Here is a 19,880-nt window from a genome sequence, read left to right as displayed (position 1 = left end):
CGATTTTTAAATATTTTTAAAGCATAATGTTTATAAAGGAAGATTGGAAAGTGTAGAAAAGTATAAAAAAAAACCCAAAGTTACACATAATCCAAGGATCATTGTTTATCCACGCAGTTTGATGTACAACATTCTGCTGTAATAGCATACCTGTGTCCCTAGGAGACCTCATGGTATAAAACTCCATTGTAAAAATAAGTGTTCCAAGGGGAAAAAGAGGCCATGGACTATATTCACAATAAGTGATTTTTCTAATAGGAATTTTAATAATAATGGTTTTTGGGAAAAGAAACAAAAAACAAGATGACAGCACAGGGTGCACACAAGCACCACAAAAGCTTAACATCCTTGAGCAAATCAAGCTGGGTGAGCTTGATGTGTGCAGCTTTTGATGGGGAGCGTGGACTTAATTTCTCTGTGGCTGCCACAACTTTTAACGTGTATGTTCTTAATACCGTTATTCCTAATTGTTTCTGAGAAAGCAACAACCACTGAAACAAAGCAGCCATAATACACGCATAATTATTTTCCTACACGCTAATTCCAAATCTCTTTGCAAGTAAATAAGTCATGTTTTTCCAATTGGAGTTATTAAAACTCACGTTGTAAGAGAGATGCCTTTGTTTCCATTGCTTCTGGGTATTTATGTGCTTGTATACGTAATTAGCATAATTGTATGTATGCAGTCTCTATCCTGGGAGCTTGGAGCTAGCTCCCTCTGTTTGAATCCTGTCTCTCCAGCTGACAAGCTGTGAGACCTTTACTTAACCTCAGCGAATTACTTACCCTCAGTTTGCTTGTAAGTAAGGTGGAGGTAACCATAGTACCTACAACCTAGCGATAAGACCTGTCCAGTACTTAGAGCAGTGCCTAGTGATAAATGGTAACCATTTTCAACAGCAGCATGTTATACGCCTTCTCCTGTGCTGGGTAAAAATGCCCTGAAACATTTTCTGCGGCTGTATAATATTCTATCCTGTGGACATAACCAGCACGTAACTCTTCCTTTAGTATTGGACATTTATATTGTTCCCAGGATTTTTGCTGGTAGTTTAATTGCAGCATTACACGCGTGTACACACATGCACACACATACAATTTTTTAAAAATCAGTGTATACAAAATGGCTATATCTAAAACTTCAGGCTTCTAGGATAAGATTTTTTTTTTTTTTTTTTTTTTTTTTACGGTGCGCGGGCCTCTCACCGCTGCGGCCTCTCCCGTTGCGGAGCACAGGCTCCAGATGCGCAGGCTCAGCGGTCATGGCTCACGGGCCCAGCCGCTCCGCGGCATGTGGGATCCTCCCGGACCGGGTCATGAACCCGTGTCCCCTGCATCGGCAGGCGGACTCCCAACCGCTGCGCCACCAGGGAAGCCCCTAGGATAAGATATTAATAGAGTTTTTTTCGTTTCATTTGGCCATATTCTAGAAAATATTTGACCATATTCTAGAAAATACCATGAATTTTTCATTTAGAAAGTTTGAGACATGGTCTTGATGACTTTTTAAAAATGCACTAAATCCACTTTGTGTGCTGGAGACTGTGTTACACAAGGTGTTATTGTTCCTCCCTCTAGGAGGTGGGAAGTTGAAAGATAGGATGCAGAGGGGTACACAGAGACAAATCAAAAAGGCTTTTGTGGGAAAAGACCTCTAAATATAGAAGGAAGGAGAGAAAGTAGCATTTACCAAATGCTACTTCTGAGCCCTGTTGGGAAACACAGCCCCTCGGGTTGGTGGCTGGGATTCTGAAAAAGGCTTAAGCGACATGGGCTTTGCTATTGATTGTCCTGTGGCCGGCTGTGCTGATAGTGACTGTCTTCTCCCTCCCCCCTCCTCCTCCCGCCCCCGCCCTACCCAGGTCACCACCTATTTGCACAAGGACTACAACAACCTGTGGATTATCAAGAAACATAATACAAATTCAGGTAATGCAGTAGGGAACTGGCGCTTCTTGTATTATTACTTACTCTGAGCCCTCCTTAACATTTCTCATGCCTCCAAAAGAATGGTGCTGGGATGGGCTTTCCTGAGCATTCTTTGCCATCTTTACGGATCTCAGTTATCCTTTCAACAGTTATTTATTGAGCCCCTGCTACGTTACAAGGACTGTTGTTGGCATAGGGATAAGCAGTGAGCAAGACAGATAAGATCTCACTCTTAGAGCTGTCTTTTCTTTTTTAATTTTTAAATTTAATTTTATTAATTTTTTTATACAGCAGGTTCTTATTAGTCACCCATTTTATAGACAACAGTGTATACATGTCAATCCCAATCTCCCAATTCATCACACCACCACCACCACCACCACCCGCCGCTTTCCCCCCTTGGTGTCCATACGTTTGCTCTCTACGTCTGTGTCTCAATTTCTGCCCTGCAAACCGGTTCATCTGTACCATTTTTCTAGGTTCCACATATATGGGTTAATATACGATATTTGTTTTTCTCTTTCTCACTTACTTCACTTTCTGTGACAGTCTCTAGATCCAACCATGTCTCTACAAATGACCCAATTTCGTTCCTTTTTATGGCTGAATAATATTCCATTGTATATATGTACCATATCTTCTTTATCCATTTGTCTGTCGATGGGCATTTAGGTTGCTTCCATGACCTGGCTATTGTAAACAGTGCTGCAGTAAACAGTGGGGTGCATGTGTCTTTTTGAATTATGGTTTTCTCTGGGTATATGCCCAGTAGTGGGATTCCTGGGTCATCTGGTAATTCTATTTTTCGTTTTTTAAGTAACCTCCATACTGTTCTCCATAGTGGCTGTATCAATTTACATTCCCACCAATAGTGCAAGGGGGTTCCCTTTTCTCCACACCCTCTCCAGCATTTGTTGTTTGTAGATTTTCTGATGATGCCCTTTCTAACCGGTGTGAGGTGATACCTCATTGTAGTTTTGATTTGCATTTCTCTAATAATTAGTGATGTTGAGCAGCTTTTCATGTGCTTCTTGGCCATCTGTATGTCTTCTTTGGAGAAATGTCTATTTAGGTCTTCTGCCCATTTTTGGATTGGGTTGTTTGTTTTTTTAATATTGAGCTGCATGAGCTGTTTATATATTTTGGAGATTAATCCTTTGTCCATTGGTTCGTTTGCAAATATTTTCTCCCATTCTGACTGAGGGTTGTCTTTTTGTCTTGTTTGTAGTTTCCCTTGCTTTGCAAAAGCTTTTAAGTTTCATTAGGTCCCATCTGTTTATTTTTGTTTTTATTTCCATTACTCTAGGAGGTGGATCAAAAAAGATCTTGCTGTGATTTATGTCAAAGAGTGTTCTTCCTCTGTTTTCCTCTAAGAGTTTTATAGTGTCCAATCTTACATTTAGGTCTCTAATCCATTTTGAGTTTATTTTTGTGTATGGTGTTAGGGAGTGTTCTAATTTCATTCTTTTACATGTAGCTGTCCAGTTTTCCCAGCACCACTTATTGAAGAGACTGTCTTTCCTCTGTTGTATATCCTTGCCTCCTTTGTCATAGATTAGATGACCATAGGTGCGTGGGTTTATCTCTGGGCTTTCTATCCTGTTCCATTGATCTATATTTCTGGTTTTGTGCCAGTACCATATTATCTTGATTACTGTAGCTTTGTAGTATAGTCTGAAGTCAGGGAGTCTGATTCCTCCAGCTCCGTTTTTTTCCCTCAAGACTGCTTTGGCTATTCGGGGTCTTTAGTGTCTCCATACAGATTTTAAGATTTTTTGTTCTAGTTCTGTAAAAAATGCCATTGGTACTTTGATAGGGATTGCATTGAATCTGTAGATTGCTTTGGGTAGTATAGTCATATTCACAATATTGATTCTTCCAATCCAAGAACATGGTATATCTCTCCATCTGTTTGTATCATCTTTAATTTCTTTCATCAGTGTCTTATAGTTTTCTGCATACAGGTCTTTTGTCTCCCTAGGTAGGTTTATTCCTAGGTATTTTATTCTTTTTGTTGCAGTGGTAAATGGGAGTGTTTCCTTAATTTCTCTTTCAGATTTTTCATCATTAGTGTATAGAAATGAGAGAGATTTCTGTGCATTAATTTTGTGTCCTGCAACTTTACCAAATTCATTGATTAGCTCTAGTAGTTTTCTGGTGGCATCTTTAGGATTCTCTATGTATAGTACCATGTCATCTGCAAACAGTGACAGTTTTACTTCTTCTTTTCCAATTTGTATTCCTTTTATTTCTTTTTCTTCTCTGATTGCCGTGGCTAGGACTTCCAAGACCATGTTGAATAATAGTGGTGAGAGTGGACACCCTTGTCTTGTTCCTGATCTTAGAGGAAATGCTTTCAGCTTTTCACCATTGAGAATGATGTTTGCTGTGGGTTTGTCGTATGTGGCCTTTATTATGTTGAGGTAGGTTCCCTCTATGCCCACTTTCTGGAGAGTTTTTATCATAAATGGGTGTTGAATTTTGTCAAAAGCTTTTTCTGCATCTATTGAGATGATCATATGGTTTTTCTCCTTCAGTTTGTTAATATGGTGTATCACATTGATTGATTTGAGTATATTGAAGAATCCTTGCATCCCTGTGATAAATCCCGCTTGATCATGGTGTATGACCCTTTCAAAGTATTGTTGGATTCCGTTTGCTAGTATTTTGTTGAGGATTTTTGCATGTATATTCATGAGTGACATTGGTCTGTAATTTTCTTTTTTTGTAGTATCTTTTTCTGGTTTTGGTATCAGGGTGATGGTGGCCTTATAGAGTGGGTTTGGGAGTGTTCCTTCCTCTGCAATTTTTTGGAAGAGTTTGAGAAGGATGGGTATTAGCTCTTCTCTAAATGTTTGATAGAATTTGCCTGTGAAGGCCTCTGGTCCTGGACTTTTGTTTGTTGCAAGATTTTTTTTTTTTTTTTTTTTTCGGTACGCGGGCCTCTCACTGTTGTGGCCTCTCCCGTTGCGGAGCACAGGCTCCAGACGTGCAGGCTCAGCGGCCATGGCTCACGGGCCCAGCCGCTCCATGGCATGTGGGATCTTCCTGGACCAGGGCATGAACCTGTGGCCCCTGCGTCAGCAGGCGGACTCTCAACCACTGCGCCACCAGGGAAGCCCTGTTGCAAGATTTTTAATCACATTTTCAATTTCATTACTTGTGATTGGTCTGTTCATATTTTCTATTTCTTCCCTGTTCAGTCTTGGAAGGTTATACGTTTCTAAGAATTTGTCCATTTCTTCCACGTTGTCCATTTTATTGGCATAGAGTTGCTTGTTGTAGTCTCTTAGGATGCTTTGTATTTCTGTGGTGTCTGTTGTAACTTCTCCTTTTTCATTTCTAATTTTATTGATTTGAGTCCTCTCCCTCTTTTTCTTGATGAGTCTGGCTAATGGTTTATCAATTTTGTTTATCTTCTCAAGGAACCAGCTTTTAGTTTTATTGATCTTTGCTATTGTTTTCTTTGTTTCTATTTCATTTATTTCTGCTCTGATCTTTATGATTTCTTTCCTTCTACTAACTTTGGATTCTGTTTTCTTCTTGTTTCTCTAGTTTCTTTAGGTGTAAGGTTAGATTGTTTGAGATTTTTCTTGTTTCTTTAGGTAGGCTTGTATAGCTATAAACTTCCCCCTTAGAACTGCTTTTGCTGCATCCCATAGGTTTTGGATCATAGTCTTTTCGTTGTCATTTGTCTCTAGGTATTTTTTGATTTCCTCTTTGATTTCTTCAGTGATCTCTTGGTTATTTAGTAACATACTGTTTAGCCTCTATGTGTTTGTGTTTTTTATGTTTTTTTCCCTGTAATGGATTTCTAATCTCATAGCATTTGGTCAGAAAAGATGCTTGATATGATTTCAATTTTCTTAAATTTACTGAGGCTTGATTTGTGACCCAAGATGTGATCTATCCTGGAGAATGTTCTGTGTGCACTTGAGAAGAAAGTGTAATCTCTTGTTTTTGGATGGAATGTCCTATAAATATCAATTAAATCTATCTGGTCTGTTGGGTCATTTAAAGCTTGTGTTTCCTTATTAATTTTCTGTTTGGATGATCTGTCCATTGGTGTAAGTGAGGTGTTAAAAGTCCCCCACTATTGTTGTGTTACTGTCGATTTCCTCTTTTATAGCTGTTAGCAGTTGCCTTATGTATTGAGGTGCTCCTATGTTGGGTGCATATATATTCATAATTGTTATATCTTCTTCTTGGATTGATCCCTTGATCATTATGTAGTGTCCTTCCTTGTCTCTTGTAACATCTTTATTTTCTAGTCTATTTTATCTGATATGAGTATTGCTACTCCAGCTTTCTTTTGATTTCCAAGTGCATGGAATATCTTTTTCCATCCCCTCACTTTCAGTCTGTATGTGTCTCTAGGTCTGAAGTGGGCCTCTTGTAGACGGCATATATATGGGACTCAGACAGCTGAGGCTCAGACTTAATCCAGAAGAGGTTACCTGGACACGTGCCTGGGGCACACTGTGGCTGCTTTCATTTCTGATTTAGAGCACACCAAGCCTTGCAGACCCCAGCATGTGGTACAGCTCAGGTTGTCTGGATGTGATAGAGGGCTGCTGCCCACTGGTCATCCCAGGCCTGGGCCAGTCTGTTGGAGATCTGCGGGCCTGCCAGCCCTGTGGCTGGGCTCGTCTAGGCTGGTGCCCGGGACCTCCCTCAATGCCTGCACATCTGCCTCTGACAGGCCAGGGTGAAGCTGCTCTGAAGCACACCTATGGGGCTCCCAGGGCTTTGTGACAAGGGCTATGTCTGGATCTTCTGGTTTTTTGGTCAGACAGCTGGCTACCTGCAGACTGTGCCTTTCGCTGCGGCAGAGAAGAGAACAGAACAGAGGGCATCTCCCGCTCACCTTCTGATTGTCTCATGCCACAGGTGTTCTCTCCTCAGCAAACACCACCTGGCTCAGCCTGTCTCGAGTCAGCTGCTCCTGGCCTTTGTGGGGAAGTGGGCAGCTGCTCATCTAAATTTACCTTCTCTGTTTCTTTCGCCACCTCCCTTTATTGCCATGGTTTTTAGCCTTGAAACGTGGCCCGTATGACCACTGTCTTTGCATCCTACTCCTCGGTAATATAAATTATGACACCATTGGGCAGGATCTATTTCTGTCCCTTATAGTACTGTTACAGATTGTGTTTTGATTCAACAGGCCAAACATAAGCGGTCTGTTGCAATGAGGGGTTCTGAGGGAAGACCAGCTTTCCTTCTAAAGTCATGTGGGCACGGACCAAGTCTTTGAACGTCCCTGTTCTGTTATTCCACTGTGGCTTCCAGGTTAAGGTGGCTGCATATCACTCCAGTGACTAAGGATTCGTGTGAAGGCAGATCACTACAGGCATTCTGGGAAGGGGGAACTGTCTAGACAAAGGTCTTTGTGTTCTTGATGGCCATAAGTGCCCCTCCCCCACAGATCCATATTAAGTAAAACTTCCCTCCCCTTTGACTTATTTGATTTGTCATCTTGCTGATTCTTCTTCTTTTTTTAAATAAGTTTATTAATTTATTTTTGGCTGTGTTGGGTCTTTGTTGCTGTGCACAGGCTTTCTCTGGTTGCGGTGAGCAGGGGCTACTCTTGGTTGCAGTGCACGGGCTTCTCATTGCAGTGGCTTCTTTTGTTGTGGAGCACAGGCTCTAAGGAGTGTGGGCTTCAGTAGTTGTGGCACGCAGGCTCCGTAGTTGTGGCTTGCAGGCTCAGTGGTTGTGGCTCATGGGCTCTAGAGCACAGGCTCAGTAGTTGTGGTGCACAGGCTTAGTTGCTCTGCGGCATGTGGGATCTTCCTGGACCAGGGATCGAACCTGTGTCCCCTGCATTGGCAGGCGGATTCTTAACCACTGTGCCACCAGGGAAGTCCTGATTATTCTTCTTAAGAGACCTTAGAAGGCAGCCCAGGAATGGGCATTTCTACAGTTGAGTTCTCTAATTCTCTTGAGAGCCAGTGATTTGTCCTGGCAGATTTGTCTTTCCTGACCTTGAGTGTTAGTGTCTACTGCCTGGGACAGAAATTTGCAAGGACCTTCTGTGTTGCTGTGATTACTGCCAACTCCTTTTCCACTGTCATCACTTTTCTAGATCCTCAGTGGTCTTGACTTCTTGACGATACAGAAGTAGTTCTTTTCTTTCATCGTTTTCTTTGCCTCACGTTTATCAAGTCTATAGCCAGAGACAAGATAATCACTGGCCAAATATGCAGGGTTTAACATTTGATTTTGAAGAGAGCTGGGCAAATGGTCTTTTGCATGGAATTCATATTTGGAAGACTATATTTTTACTTCTAAAAGGAAAATCTTATTATTTAGCTTCCCAGCTTAAAAATCCTCTAGTGGGGGCTTCAGTGCTTGTCATATAAAGACCACATTTCCTAGCATGGCATACACAGTCTGGCCCTGTTTGTCCATACCCTCACCTATTCCCACTCTCCTTCCTGCCCACCCTCCCTAACCATGTGAATTCATTTGCCACTGATTCAGATGAGTTTTGCTCTTTCATGCCTCTCTGGCTTTTCCCCACTTGCTCACCTGACAAGTTCTCCCTCTCCTTTGAGAGTCTTTTCAGTCATTATCTCTGGGATACCCTTCCCTCATCCTCTGAGACAGTTCACTTTGGTCCCACAGCACTCTGTCAGTACCTCATGCGCATACCACGTTGTACTATAACTCTTTACCGGTAGGTCCTTAATTAATGCTAGCTTAATGAGTGAACGGTTTCAGACATCAATGCTTGTTTCTTCTTGACAGATCCCCTAGACCCTTCACTCCCTGTGGAGTTTGTAAGACATGGAGACGTCATTCGACTAGAACACAAAGAGTAAGTAAATTTGCTCTTTGGGATAAATGAGTGGCATGAGCATCAAAGGTACAGAACTCTTTTAAGCTGGAAATAAACAGAAGTCAAATATGGATGAGGCTCTAGTAAATGGAACAAGGCTGCTGTGCTAGAATGGGAGAATGATTACTTTGCCTATTTTGGCTTTGGGAAGCTTTGGATTTTGAAGGTACCTTTCAACTGCCCTTTTCCTAGGGGGAGGAAAGAAAAAAATTGAGTTGCCCAAAGCTTTTTCTTAAGCGGCTGCCTTGAGAAAGGTATAGGAGTCTGTTTCTGAATATGGCAAACTAGTTCATTTAACCAGTGTTCTCACTGAGAATGACTAAAAATGCTGGAAAATGTAGAAACATCTTAAAAGCATAAAGAACTGACAAGATAGTAAGGAGTTACTAGGTCAAAATCTCAGTGAAAGGGGGAATCCAGAGAAAAAGTGGGACACTGTGACCACTTCTGCCTTGAACCCACAATCTTGAGTTTTGATTTTTGGGTTTTGACTGCCTCTAGAGAGAAGAAGTTTTAAAGTCAAAGCTCTAGGCTCACCCGAAGTGGTAAATTATTGTGATCTCCCCCAAAATTTGTAACCCTCAAAGGCTTAGGGTTAGGATAAATCCGCCCTATCTACCTATATCCAGAGTGTGTTTGGGAGAGCAGGGCGGGGGGTGAGGTTGGTAGGGGCACTAAATCTGGTTCCTGAGAAGTTGTAATTACCAGTTGATCTTCACATGGATTTGCAACCCAAATTCATTTCACCTGGATGGTCTCAAAATCTTCAGGCCATGAATTTAAATGAACATGGTCCTAAGACTGTGGTAATGTTCCCTAGGTGCCTGGCTAAAAGCAAATGTTAATCCTCTTTTGGGAAATACATGGTTATCCATTCCTATAAATAGTTTTCCAGTGACAGTGAATAGTACACAGTAAAAAATAACTAAGCACACAAGGAAATAGGGCACCGTGTGCAAGAATGAACAGGAAAAATAGGCAACAGAAGCAGCCCTGCAAAAATTTCATATGAATTGTCAGATACAGAATTTTTTTTTTTAAATCAGGGATTTTTTAATATACATATAGAAAAGCTATGAGCAGTGTTTTTTCCCTAGTCAGTAAGATTATGGATACTTAAAATTTTAATTTTATTTTTTTAAATAAATTAAAATTTATTAACTAAATTTTATTTTTGCAAATTTCCAATATTTTTATAATGAACATTGATTACTTATTATGGATAAAAAGTAAGGATTATTACAAAAAGCACAAAGTAAACAAAATCTAAATTAAACCCTCCACTTCCCCCACAGATCCCTACTTTGTAAAACTGGTGATAGGAGTAGAAAGCATAGATGGTAGGGAGGAAGTTTACCTATCTCAGGCATACATAGATTACAAATTTTAATTTTCTTCTCCCTAAACCTGCCTCTTAAGTCAGGCTAGCTTGCCTCAAAGCCACCAATGTGTTCAGTCATCCCCCTGCCCCCCACCTGAAGTTGTGGGGCGAACAGGAAGTGAAGCCCCTTTCTTGGCATATGGTCCAGTACTCCTACCATCTGTCCCTCGCGATATGTTGGATTTAATGGTTTGGATTCTAATTTTTCTTATCCAAACAGATGACTCTGAGTAGCCTTGGTAAAAGAAGAAACATTGCACATCTCTTTTCTTCAGGATAGTGGCACTTCTCTCTTTTAATTTCTAGGACTTCTCGGAACTTGCACAGTCACTATCACGAGGCCCCCCTGACCCGGAAGCACTATCAGGTCACAGGCTATGGCATAGTAAGTGAGCCACTCGAGTGTCAGCAGGATGTCAAAAACTGTGGGGCCTGGCTCAGGGCCATGTGGCGGAACACATCCTCCCCAGAATTCTGGAATGTTCCTAACGACTGGCTGCACAGGGACTCTTAACATTTAGGAACTTTCTGGCTAGGCTTTTTGCTGTGGGAAAGGCAGCCTATGAAGTCTATTTGTTTCCATCTCTTGCCTCCCATAATTACCATGCCATTTTTATGTTCTGACACTTAATAAATGTCAAATATGAATACTGTAAGGGTCTCTTTTAAAATCATATTATACTTAGAAGCCACAGGGCCACAATATGACCCCAGATGAATATACAAGTTTATCCTTTGCCAGATTCCAAATTCTCATTGGCTTTATTTTTTTATTTTTATTTTTTTTGCGGTACGCGGGCCTCTCACTGCCGCGGCCTCTCCCGTTGCGGAGCACAGGCTCCAGACGCGCAGGCTCAGCGGCCATGGCTCACGGGCCCAGCCGCTCCGCGGCATGTGGGATCTTCCCGGACTGGGGCACGAACCCGTGTCCCCTGCATCGGCAGGCGGACTCTCAACCACTGCGCCACCAGGGAAGCCCTCATTGGCTTTATTTTTAAGGATTACTTCCCTGTTCCACAGAGGGATATTGTCCCCATTGCTTTGGATTTTTACTGCCTTGGGGTGATGCAGTTAACAGAGGAAGCTCTATGAGTATTTATGGCTTGGGGAGTAATTTGAAAACAGAAACAACTAGTGGGAAAGTAGATTTATGACTATTTGTTACGTTCCCTTCCAAGGGCTTTGGTGCTTCAGTAAAGATTCTGGGTTCCTTAAGGTGGAATTCCCAACCCTCTTTCTATTTGCTCATCCCACATTATACTAGAGCCAAGACTCTGAACTTCATCTTTTTCTGGTGGGCATTTCCTGAGGAGAATTAGACACAACTGTCTTAATTTCCACAGTACGATATCTAGGCCAGACCTTTCTTCGATGAGTGAGTGTCCCCATGGCCACCAGTAATGGATGTAAATAGCCCAAATTTATTTCTGTTGGCACACGGTGATGTCTTGAGTTTAGTTTAAGGGCAAAAACATTTATTTAGAACTTAAACTCTAGTTCTATAAAGTGAAGAATTAGACTTAAGGTTCGAGGAATTATACTACTTTTCTTGGTTGTAATCGCGAGTACTGGGACAATGCCAGTCACTTGGTATATTTCTATGGCCCTCTCGTTCCCTTTCCCACCTCAGTCATTTAGGCCAGTTTGGTCTTTGACCAAACTGTAACATGATGGCATCTGAAAGGGTGACCATCTCCCTTTTCTGATACATCTTCTCTAAAGTCATCTTACTTTCTTTGTATTTTTTTCTTGATTTATGTGGCAGAATGGGACAGGAGACTCAAATGACTTCTGGAGGATTGAGGTTGTAAACAGAAAATTTGGAAACCGAATCAAAGTGCTGAGAAGTCGAATTCGCCTCATCCATCTGGTGACAGGTTGTGTCCTGGGCTCCTCAGGAAAGGTCCTGCCCAAGTGGTGAGTCTCTGGGGTTTTGATGTCCCATTAGTGGCTCATGCTTTTCCTTTCACACTACGAGTATACCCAAAACTTCCATTTCGCAGTGGTTGATGTTCACCTCAGGTTTGCTTTTTCTTTGTGGTGAATGGAGGGAGGAAAGGCATCAGGAGTTTTATGGAGCCCAGAGCTCCAGAGTTCCTTTGGTGTTTCGTGTGTTGTAATAGTTGAGCATTTGTACATCTGGCTTGTGATAACTCTCTGGATCTATGTCTCTTTCTAAAATGGGAATGTTGTGTGCTCGACTCCTCCTAGGATAGTTGTGGAATATAAAAGTGTGAGGCCGAAAAAAGCATGGCCACTGGGTTGGAAAGAGAGGGGCGCCGTAGATTGAAGAGCAGTTGGCAGTGTTACTCTCCGGTGGGTTTCAGGTCTTCTGAGAGACATCTGTGACTACTTTTCACAGGGGCTGGGAGCAGTTGGAAGTCACCTGCACTCCATACCTAAAGGAAACCCTCAACTCCATCTGGAATGTGGAAGACCATATCAATCCCAAATGTGAGTGAGGCCGTGTCCTGGGCTGGCTCTGAAGGGAACATTTCTAAGTAACTCATCTTAGGAAAAGAAACCTTTACAAACTCTGCTGCCACTTTATCTTATTGTTGCCATTTTCTTCCTTTTTTAAACCTAATCTCTTCATATGAATTGTCTAGATAGGGAGCTCCTTTTTTCTCCCCATCCACTCAAACTTCCCATCCTCTTTAAACTCCTCTCCCTAAAGTGACCTATGACCTCACTCGGGGCCAGAGCTGGTTGTCTCTGGTCACTTTCCTTGCCTCCCGCTGGATATGACTCTCTTGCCGCCTATAATGCAGGTCCATCTGCTTGCCTCCTGGGCTATTCTATCCCCTCTGTGGTTACCTCCCCACCCTCAAGGCTTAGAGCAGGCCGGTTCTTTCCCTTTCTGCCCCTGTGTAGGCTCCTCCCCTCCCCACATCCAGCCAAGGCTTTTACAGAAAGCAATGGCTGCAGCCCTTGATCTGATCCCCATATTTATACTACCAGGCTCCAGTTGACATTTCCACTCCCGTGTCATCTTCAACTCAACGAGTGTCTGGATTCACCATCTGTCCTCTTAAGCTACCCCCTTCGCGCTTCCGCTTGATTTCTCCTCTTCATGCTTCCCATTTCATTCTTTTTACCACCTAATTTAACCAACCAGCTAATTAACTAAGTAATTAAACAGCTCTTTGTTTAGATGCTGGGAGCCATGTGGGGCCCTGGGGATGCCTTGGTGAATGAGACAGGCTCGGTCCCTGTCCTCACAGCCCTGCCTCGTGGGGGAGCAGCATTTGAGGGAGCGGCGTCATGAAGGCTGATGGTGCCGAGGGCTGTGGGAGCTCCGGGGCCAGGGCTTTTCGTCTGTTGCCATTGCCTCCCTCAGAATATCTGCTGAGTGCTTAATACGTGCTCAATGAATGATCGAGAATCCTTCTGTCTCCTCAACACTCGCACCTGCTTGTTAGCTTGTCAGGAAGGCTACACTCAGACCCTGACAGCAGTGTGGATACCATGGACAGACAGCCATGAGGAGGGGGTGTGTGAGAAAGGTTTACGCCTCTGTCATTTCCTTTTCTAGTGCCGAACATCAGCCTGGACGTGCTGCAGCCCAGTTTTCCTGAGATAATGCTGGAGGCCCACATGGTGATGATCCGGGTACTGTGGCCCCTTCCCATTTGGTGGCTTCTCTTCATGCTCTTGGGCATCCACAAATTTGGATCATGGATCAGTAACCTTGGTATAGACCCACTGCCCCCTTGTGGAGGACTTAGTGTCTTCACCTGTACTGGCTTACTTGGTCTTCAAAGGCATTGAATGGTGGTGGCGATGATGGTGACGGTAATGATGATGAACACTTATGTAGCTCTTATGTGCCAGGCACGACTCTAAGCACTGCACATATATTAACTTAATACTTACTACAGTCCTCCAGAGATTATCGTTCCCAGTTTACAGATGAGGGAATTGAGGCACAGAGGTTAAGGAACTTGCCCAGGGTCACACAGCGAAATGTAAGAGGTGGATCCAGGCCTTCAGAGTCAGTGCTAGTTACCACTACACTCCTCTGTCTCTAAGTGGGCCTCACGTCTGTTGAAGTGGCAGAGCTCCTGAAAATCATAGTGCCCTTGGTTGAAACTCATGAGACACTGGTAGGTGATTCCATCATATGAAATTAGGATTAGTTAGGATGAACAGCTAATTTGAGTGTGTTGTTTATATGCAGCATAAAATCCCAACCAAGAGCCCACTCAGGTTCCCAGACAGAAACAAACTGTTTAGGGGGCATGGTTGATTCTTTTTAAGGTTTTAAAGACTTGTCGTTTGTACTGTCTATCGTTAGTAGCTGACGGCTGACATCAAAGGTTTAAGAACAATTGAGAGAAGACATCTTTAAATTGAGAAAGTTCTACCTTGAAGCTTAAAGTTTCCCCTGTGAATTGGAAAAACCCTGATGCGGTTTTGATGTTGAGGGGGAAACCTCTTTACTTTGGCTTCTGGAAAACCGGTGTTCTGCAGGAACGATTTTTAAGAATCATAGTATCTCAAGCCAGGTTCGTGTATCTGTGCAGGATTGCAGAGAGGTGTAGCAGTTGTTATTTTTCCCCTGGTGAGCCATTGTCAATTGGTCTTTCCTGGAAGTGATTGTGTAAGCAGTACTCAGTAAATAAAGTTGACTTATTTCAACAGATTAAATTTAAAAATTCAAATTTTGTCATTTCTGCACATTGGGAGGTGATGAGTTGACAATAAGCAATCTCTGGGTACCTTCTTCTCTGCCTCTCTGTTTGTAGCTGTCACTCTGGCCTGATGACATAGTTCTTTTGAATATGTGTCTGTCGGTCAAAATATCGTTTCAAATCTGGGTAGAATTTTAAGACTAAGTCTAAATAAATAGTCTCATTTTTTCTTTCATTATCTAAGAGGTAGAGTCAAAGAAGAAAAGGGACATAAGGAACCTTTCTTATTCAACTGATGTAGAGTCAGGATGGGGAGAGAGATCAAAATTGTCTGGACTATAGAAACTGCAGGGGACAGGGCTTCTGCTAGCTGAGCAGAGGGCCTAAGGCCTGGGTGGAGAAGGCTGCCCAGCCTGCTGAGGTTAGCTGGAATAAGCCCACTAGGCGTTAAGCACAGAGAACAATGTACAGATACACATGCCTATAATGGTTACAGATTTTCCTTCCTTCCGTTTCTCGGTTTACTAAAGGAGCTGGATTTCTTAAGAGTTTAATGTGTAGGACGCCCTTGGCTTGGTATAGCTCTGGCTGGAGTGCCTGGGTTTGGGACTGGACTGGACTGGTTGAAGGAGTTGATTGCCCTCAGCAGCTGCTCTGGGGTCCAGAATGATTCATTCTTCATTCCAAGGCCCTTCAGATGGCCATGATGGTTCAGGGGCTGTGCAGCTGACCCCTTTGGGCGTGACACCCCACTGGCACTTTTAACCCTGGAGGATCAATCCAGCCACCGTAGGGAGGCCTGCAAATGATTCCCAAGACCTCAAGGAGTTGGGTTAGTAAGGCACTGGGTGGTGGTTCACTGAACCAGACCTGGATCTTTCTTGGGCTAGGCCAGTGGTTCTCAATAGAGGGCGATTTTTGCCTCTGAGGGGTATTTAACAATGTCTGGAGACATTTTTGGCTGGCATCATGGAGGGCTAGGAATGCTTCTGGCATCTAGTGAGTAGAGGCCAGGGATGCTAAACACCCTACCCGGCACAGGCCAGCCCACGCCAGACTTCTCCAGCCCCAAATGTCAATAGTGCCGAGGTGGAGAAACCCCAGCCTAACTCCTAGCACCTCACTCCCCTTCTTGGGAATGACTTCTCAGTCTGTCCTGATGATGAGGCTGACGCCATCCTGCTGCGTAGGATCCAGGATCCTGCTCCTTTTCCTTCTTGTTTTAGGAAAGGCCTGATTTTGCCATTTAGAGACAGGTTGTTGGGTGTTCTTGGCTGTTGGACTAAATGGGCTGTGTCTGGGTCCTTCAGGCTAAAGTGTGCATTCTCAGCCAGAGCGATATCGCTCCCAGGGGGTAAAATGTATTCTTGGAGGGTTGGAAAAAGAAAAAAAGCCCTTAACTTTTTAATGTATAAAGCACAGGTATTCCTGCATTATGTAAACAGATATACAGAATAGCTATGGTATTAAAGTGTCATGAGGGGACTTATTGTGGTGATTGTTTTGCAATATATACAAATATTAACTCATTATGTTGTATATCTGAAACTAATATGTTATATATCAATTATGCCTCAATAAAAATTTCTTTAAAATGTCATGGCAGGGGAGTGTTTAGGGAATAGATGTCTTAAAAAGGTTGAGGGGGGGCAGGTAATAATGGGAAAAAACGCTGAGATACACTAGGCTAAAGTAACTTTTTCAAAGTCCAGGAACTTAGAGTTTCTGGGTTTGTGTTTGAAATTGGCCTTCCAAGGGAACAAGTGAGTCAGCCCTGATTTTATATGCCCCATCTCATCCTCTTGACACCTTATCCTTGGCCTGGAGACGGATATGTATTTTGTGCCTGTGGGAAACAAGTCTCTCATTCCTCTTTCTCTCGAGCAGAGAGGGTCTGAATGGACTGTCTTTGCTGGGACACGGAGGCTTGCTTGTTGGGAAAAGTAAGTCAGTTTTTGTAAGCAGGTGGGCAGTGACTGAGAATGAGCACCTGATTCTTCCCTGCAAGGGAAGGAGAGGGGAGAGGAGAGAGGGTTTCTCTTGACACCTGGCCACACATCAGATCCCCATCCCTCACGTTCCTGTCGGCCTTCTAGAGTTCTGTTTTGACTAGCTTTTCTTTGCCACTTTCCTGCAGGGGAACAATGGCCTCAAACCCAAAGACAACGAGTTCACGTCCAAACCCTGGCACTGGCCTATCAACTATCAGGTAGGGCCCGAGGCAAGAAAGAGGGCGTTGAGATTTGGTGGACGTGGGGTGCGCTGGGGGCGCAGGGCGCGGCCTCGCCTGGCTCGGGGTGGCCAGAGGCGGGCTCTGTCTTCTGCCCCGATTCGGATCAGCCTTCCCAGGGAGCTCCTGTAGAAGGCGCCCACTCCAAGCCTCCCGTCAGGGCTCCCTGTCTATGAAGGGTGACTCGTCTTCCTCCTCCTGGAACTCGTGGGGCTGGGAGGAGCTGAGCTCTGGGCCAGCAGCGTGTCCTCTGCTCCACAGGGCCTGCGCTTCTCAGGGATCAATGACACCGACTTCCGAGTGTATCTGCTCGGCAACCCGGTGAGTGCCCGCGCACCGCGCTTTGGGCCCTGAGCTGTGCCCGTGGAGAGCTGCTGCTTTCTCTCACCCTCCTGTTCTCGTTTCCCTGCAGGTGGTTTGGTGGCTGAATCTGCTGAGCATCGCCCTCTACCTGCTCTCAGGGAGCATCTTTGCTGTGGCTCTGCAGAGAGGGGCACGTCTGCCTGCCGAGGTTGAAGGTCAGGTCCCTGGGCTCTCCCGCCCTCCCACCTAGCAGTCAGGAGGGCGCCTGCACTCGGGGAGGGCCCGCCTGCTGATGGCCCTTCCTTTGCCTTTCCCTCCCCTTCTTCCCTCCTCTTTTGCTTTTTAGAACTCAGTCACCAAAAGCCCAGTGCTGTGTTAAACACTACATCCTCCCAACAACCGTATGAAGTAGAGTTTATTACTCCTGCTTTATGGATTAGGAAACCAAGGCCCAAAGAGGTTAGGAAACTTGTCCCAGTAAGGGATAGAACTGAAGTTCACACCCTAGCCGACTGAGTTCAGAGCCTTCACTTTTGACCTCTATGCTCTATGCAGAGCTTCCCACCTTTTCTCTTCTGCCCCTTCCTCGTCCCATGGCCCTGTCCTCTAGTCACGTAGAGAGCAGCCCCCAGGCCGTGGGCCACAGCATCTGAGACATTCACACAGGCTCTCTCTGCCTCTGCAGCTCCGCGTCTGAACAGACATAGTCCCCGACCGCCCCCTCTCCCACCTCCGTCCTTACCTCTGCCCGCACCTCCGCCCCGTCTGCTGCTGCAAAGACCTGCGTGACAGCAGAGATATGGGAGCTGGAGCTGGAGGCCAGGCTGCCTGCTGCTGGGGTTTGGCGCCCCTGCCGTGGGTGCCGAGGCCTCCCTGGGCCGGGTAGCAAGCAGTTGCTCCTCTCCTGCCAGCTGCTGTAGGATTGTTCAGCTTGGGCAGAGGAGAGAAGGAAGGCTTATGCAAATCACACAGCAAGGAAGGGGCAGAGCTGGGCTAGACCAGGCTCTCTGCCCCCTCCCTGTCGGCTGACCGGGCTGTGCTGCTTGGGGCCCAGGGCTGTCCCAGGTCCTGCTGCAAGGAGGCGGGCAGCTCCTGCTGGGCTGGATGATGCATTACTTCCCGTTCTTCCTGATGGGCCGGATCCTCTACTTCCACCACTACTTTCCCGCCATGCTCTTCTCCAGCATGCTGACAGGTCAGCGCTGCCCTCCTGGGCCTGGGGAATGAGGGCGGGGCCGGGGAGGAGGCCACCATGGAGCGCCCGCGCTGGGGGGAGCCCTCTGCTTCCCTGACCTGGGGGGCTCCGTCTGCTGCCTCCCCGGAAGGCATCCTCTGCTGGGCCGGTGCGAGGTTTCTCTTCCTTCCACAGGCCTTCTGTGGGACATACTCCTGCGGCTCTGCGCCTGGAGCCTGGCCTCCTTTTCTCTGGCTGGGCACGTACACACACTGGGAATCCTGAGCCTGCTCCTGGGAATTGCCTACAGGTGAGCACCCCCTGCACCTTGCATTGCTGCCCCCCAGCACTGAGGCCTCGGTCCCAGGTGCGTTTTAGAACCCCCTGGCATGCTTTTGAAGCACACTGGTGTCTGGCTCCATCTCCAGAGGTTCTGATTCAGTTGAGCCCAGTTTGGGTCCTGTGGTCCAGCCACAGTTTTTAAAGCTCTCCACGTGACCCGAATGTGCAGCCAGACGGGCGAAGCACGGGCTACCTCTCTGCATTCTTTCCTCTTGCCAGTGGCTCCCAGCTTATGGACCACTCCGGCTCACGTGGGAGGGCGCCCCTCTTGAGTCACGTGGCTCCCAACCAGAACAGCTCTCAGTGGGGTGAGGGAGCGGGTGGTGGAGGGGCGCCCTGGCTGTGGTGCGGCTCAGAATGACTAGGAGGGGGTGTTGTTTGGTAAGCCACCCTCTTCCCCACCTCGCAGGCCTCACAGATCCGCGCTGAGAATCACTGGCCTTTAGGGGCGGCAGGTCAACATAAAAGCCTGAGCAGGGAATCGGGGGCCTGAGGCCCGGGAGCATTTCCACATTTTAACAAAAGGTCTGGGCTGAACAGTCCATGACCAGACCCTGGACTTCTCTGTCTCCTGGGCCTCTTGGGAAGAGCCCTTTCCCTCACTGGCATTAAACCAACCTCTTCCAAGTTCACAGCCTCTGGTATGGCCAGGTGGCAAAACTCACGCAGACATGGTGACCAAAAGGGGTGGGTCTTGTAGGTAGAGAGGGTCTGATGAGCCCCGGCAGGAGGAGCTGAATCTCACGGGTCTGCAGGGCACCTCGCCTCCACTGAGGCGGCAGGGCGCCCACTGCCTCCCCCTGGGTTCTCTCCCTCAGCTTCTACCTCTTCCATCCTCTGGCATATGGGATGGTTGGTCCGCTAGCCCAGGACCCCCGAAGTCCGATGGCAGGACTAAGGTGGCTGGAATCATGGGACTTTTGAGGCCACTGCAAGGACTCCAGCCTGGGTCCAGGAACTTCCTGGGGACAGCCAGCTGTGGAGCCAGTCCCTGGAAGCTGTCTGAGGAGCCCGCGGAATTCTGCCACCTGCCAGGACCATGCCCT

At 45.7% G+C, this 19,880-nt stretch overlaps 1 protein-coding gene across 2 annotated transcripts in view; it reads left to right on the top strand.

Annotated features, from left to right (window-relative positions):
* The window catches only part of POMT2 (protein O-mannosyltransferase 2), a 45,502-nt gene extending 25,622 nt beyond the window's left edge, over nucleotides 1–19,880 (top strand). For both annotated transcript variants that reach the window (XM_022576454.3, XM_089908016.1), the window contains 12 exons: nucleotides 1,863–1,929; nucleotides 8,680–8,749; nucleotides 10,458–10,536; nucleotides 11,917–12,068; nucleotides 12,514–12,605; nucleotides 13,687–13,763; nucleotides 16,923–16,994; nucleotides 17,277–17,336; nucleotides 17,428–17,533; nucleotides 18,373–18,513; nucleotides 18,688–18,802; nucleotides 19,653–19,880. In XM_022576454.3, coding sequence (XP_022432162.2) covers nucleotides 1,863–1,929; nucleotides 8,680–8,749; nucleotides 10,458–10,536; nucleotides 11,917–12,068; nucleotides 12,514–12,605; nucleotides 13,687–13,763; nucleotides 16,923–16,994; nucleotides 17,277–17,336; nucleotides 17,428–17,533; nucleotides 18,373–18,513; nucleotides 18,688–18,802; nucleotides 19,653–19,758 — 1,137 coding nt within the window. In that variant the 3' untranslated portion in view covers nucleotides 19,759–19,880. The remainder of the gene's footprint in view (nucleotides 1–1,862; nucleotides 1,930–8,679; nucleotides 8,750–10,457; nucleotides 10,537–11,916; nucleotides 12,069–12,513; nucleotides 12,606–13,686; nucleotides 13,764–16,922; nucleotides 16,995–17,276; nucleotides 17,337–17,427; nucleotides 17,534–18,372; nucleotides 18,514–18,687; nucleotides 18,803–19,652) is intronic.

Source organism: Delphinapterus leucas, chromosome 2 (genome assembly GCF_059928025.1).
Source record: "Delphinapterus leucas isolate spDelLeu-1000000601 "Yukka" chromosome 2, BTC_Dleu_Yukka2, whole genome shotgun sequence".
Classification (NCBI taxonomy): Eukaryota; Metazoa; Chordata; class Mammalia; order Artiodactyla; family Monodontidae; genus Delphinapterus; species Delphinapterus leucas.
The sequence above is the reverse complement of the archived record's forward strand: the minus strand, read 5'-3'. Positions and strand labels throughout refer to the sequence as shown.